This window comes from Mandrillus leucophaeus, unplaced genomic scaffold, assembly GCF_000951045.1.
Source record: "Mandrillus leucophaeus isolate KB7577 unplaced genomic scaffold, Mleu.le_1.0 Scaffold367, whole genome shotgun sequence".
Taxonomy (NCBI): Eukaryota; Metazoa; Chordata; class Mammalia; order Primates; family Cercopithecidae; genus Mandrillus; species Mandrillus leucophaeus.
The window spans coordinates 1689997-1693597 of NW_012103887.1; the positions used below are offsets into that span (position 1 = coordinate 1689997).

A 3601-nucleotide genomic window follows, 5' to 3' on the forward strand; every position below is an offset into this window, starting at 1 on the left:
GGGAAGGAAGAACTAAGACAGGTGACATTGGGAAGGAAGAACAGGAAGAGAGAAATGTCAAAGGTGAGTTGAAATGTCGAGGCTGGGGCACTGAAAGTTTCTGTGACTTACTGTCAGGCGCCCGTCTAGCTCCTGCTCTCTTCCTCTCTACTTTGAAAGGCCGTAGGAGGAGGTGGTTTCAGGAGTGAGGGCCCCAGAGCCAGCAGCCATTTATTACCACCCTGGCATTACCCCTCACTAGCTGTGTGCCCTTCAGAAAGCATAGAACTCTGTATGCCTTACCTCAATGAAACAGGGGTAGTAATTTTAACATACATACTTAAAAGCAAGAATGGGGATTCCTAAAGGGTTTAAAACACTCAGTACATAGCACGTTATATCCTCGCTATTTGTAAAATATTGAGAACTTCCACACATTTCCCTTGCTTTGAAATAATGTAAAGTCATCCGCAATTATGTAATATGGATTTAATTATTTGCATTTCCTTTAAATTTGTAAATAAAATTTAAAAAGTAATCAGAGGCCAGAGCCCAAGCTGGGCTGCCTTATTTGGTATAACATCCAGCAAGTTCTGACATGCTCCTGATTCTAATGAGGTCAAGGAGAGTGTTTTAAACACAGTGTCTTTTATCCTGGGTAAGATAAGTGATCACATTTGTGTGATGAGAAACATCATTGGTTTCCTTTTCATCATGGAAAGGACTTAATGAAAATCCAATCTATAGATTCACTCCTCTTCCAGTTAGTGATCTCTTACTAAAATGAAAGGTGAAATATGTTTGCCTAGGCAAAAGCCAGGTGGCCAGAATGCCTTCCCTGTTAAATCATTGCCATTTTAGTGTCTGTCATTAAGAAGAGCTCACTTAGACCAAAGCTTTTATTGTAATGTAAAATTGGGTACTTTTTTTCCAACCTTTTAAACAGTAATGAATGAAAATAACCAGAGGATGGCCTGAATGTAAACAGCTTGCAGTCACTGTTAGTTCCCACCGCACCCTCCCACAACCCCAAAGAGAAGTTCACTCTCTTTGGAGGTCTGTACACTTTCATCGGATTGTACTCCAATGATCTCAGCCCCTGACCTGCTCCTCATTTCTCCCTGAATATTGGAAAAGAATATCACTACGCATATATTTATGCCCACACTCAAAGTGTGCTGGCGGGAGAGGGACTCTGCATCTCAGCCTGGTCCTTTATAATCCTTAAAGGAATGTTCTCAGGCTAATGAAGGGAAGAAAGGAATGATTCTGCCTCAAGCATTCAGGCAAAACATTTCAAAGCACTCAGAGTCCCATTTAATCCTCATGCTAGATATGCGGATTATTTTGACCCATCCTGCTGATGGAGAAACAGGTGAGTTTATTTTGACTTCTCAACAGCTAAGAACTGCTCAAATAGATGAGATAAGAGGTACCAGGTGTCAACTAAAGAGGGAAAAATCTGACCTTTGTCTTGGCAGTGATTTCTCTGGTCTGTGTCCCTAGGAATGATCTAGGGATGGTGCGTGAAGGCAAGGAATGAGATGAATGATTCCCATAGATCTGGTTTCCAATTTCCCCCTTTCTGAGTTGTTGGAAAGGCAAACTCACTTCTAAAAATTCCCACCCTCCCTTCATCACCAGTCTCTTCATTCATCTGGATTATAAACAGAAAAATCATTTCCCACACATCAGCTGTGCAGTCAGATAAGTATATTTCAGGCATTCTCTCTCAACAGTAATAGGCTTTATTTTCTCCTCAACGTTATGTAATCTTATTTATTATCAATGTCCTTCGTCCATTAATCCTTTCGAGAAAATGTTTAGTGGCCCCACTGTTAAACGCCAGTTCTTCCTCCCATCTCCCGTGTTTTCCTCCTTGTATCATGGGTGATTGGGAGGAGACACTTGGAAAAGACACGCAGAGAGCAGAGACCAGGAGATAAGCACATTGTCACTACCACGGTGAATTCTAAAGCCTCCTCCAAAGACCTCATGTTTACATTAAGGATCACCTCACCCTGGCAACGTTTGCTTTACTGGATTGAATCAAACAAACTTCCTCCAAAGTCAGATCGTTCTTTCTTTGAAAACTTGGGTTCCTGTTGTTGCTGCCTATGATAGTTTCAAAAGAAAAACAAAAATCACGTGGAGGTTTGCTCTAGTAATTCTTAATGCCTCCAGTAAACAGTGAAGCTCACAGCAACGGCGACAATTCAAAGCAAGCTGCTTAAGCATGAATGGGTTTGTACCCCCACACAAACACATCGAGAACACAGACAACTATTTCTTTGAAGAATCTCACGGAAATTACAATTATTTTCAGAGGAAAGAGCACACTTCAGAGACTACAGGAATCGGGGTTCACATCTGAGGTCACCGTAGGACTGTCCTTCCCCCGCAGAGCCCAGCAAACAGTCCTTATTAATTACAAGGCACCATTACCTCTGACATGAATCATTTTTCAAAGAAAAAAAATCAGTGCTCTGGTGAAAAGAGTGTTCCTGCCCTTCTAATAAAACATGGACAGTGCCTCAGAGCTCAGGTGACTGTTCAGGCTCATGCTACCAACAGCCATTTTCACCAGCAGAGGCTACGTATTCTTTCCCAGGTAACAAACTAGGTCTGTAGAAAACTCCAGTTTCTTACCATTGTGACCAATCTTCCTTCCCTCCCTGCGGAGTCCAGCAGCCAGGAGCTCTCGCTGATGTGCTGCTTCCCACAGCCTCTGGAGCCTTTGGAAGCAGAGAATGTTTCATGTGGCACCAACGTATCACCACCGATTACATTTCAGTCCCTCAATTGCTGGCCTCAGTGCTTTGGAAATCAGCCAAACTGAGCACGAAGAGAGAAAAGGCTGCAGCTTGCAATTTCAGAATTTCCCCTAGAATGTGCTCTTAAAAACATAGGCCCCTCATTGAGCATTTAAGCAAGCACTGGGGACTGCTATGTTCAATTATGTTTCTCCCTCTTTTCCTTTTAAACTGAGAGGAGTTGTGTTGCTTGTGGAATGAAATGATAGCAAGAGCTCAAGCTGACCCAGGGGAGGCAGGCACCGTGCCGGCGTCCACACACCTCCAACCTGAGCAGAAACGGCTGCGATTCCAATCAGAGTAAAGGAGAATCCTGCCTAGACAAAGAGGAGCGAAGAGGGGCAATGCTGACGAGCACTCCATGGTTACAGCAGCTCGGTCATCGGTGGGTGTTTGCTAAGTCCAGACTAAATCATGTGGCGTAGCGCTGTCAAATCTGAACAGGTGGAAAGAAAAGTTCTTTACTCATCAAGGCAGTGTGAGGTGCAGAGCTTTAGCTTGAAGAGTATAATCAAAGTTCTTCAAATGCAGGGAACCCTGTCTTCTCAGATGCTTTAAATCTAGCCTGTGCTGCTCAATTATATTAAACCACGGGGCTCCTTGCTTTTCCTGCGCTTTGGTCACGTTTTATCGTTTAAAAATTTATCTCAGAAGAATTCAATCACACAGCTAGCACACAGCAGCAGCTGAACCTCACCCAAAGCTCAGACCAGGGCTCTTTAGAAAAATAGTACACATAAGCAAAAACATCTGTTGATTGCCAAATTGTTTACTTGCCTTTCCTTCACCATCTGTAAATTTCAGGAGGG

The 3601-nt window shown here is 43.2% G+C and overlaps 1 protein-coding gene across 2 annotated transcripts in view; it reads right to left on the minus strand.

Moving 5' to 3' along the window:
- Positions 1-2757, minus strand: part of PLD5 (phospholipase D family, member 5) — a 378906-nt gene extending 376149 nt beyond the window's left edge. Inside the window, exon 1 of one of the 2 annotated variants that reach the window (XM_011990030.1) lies at positions 2629-2757. Coding sequence is in view for 1 of the 2 variants with exons in the window: in XM_011990029.1 (XP_011845419.1) it covers positions 2629-2631 (3 nt within the window). In the remaining variant the exon portion in view is untranslated. The remainder of the gene's footprint in view (positions 1-2628) is intronic. The other variant, XM_011990029.1, reaches the window with a different exon arrangement.
- Positions 2758-3601: the final 844 nt, after the last annotated feature.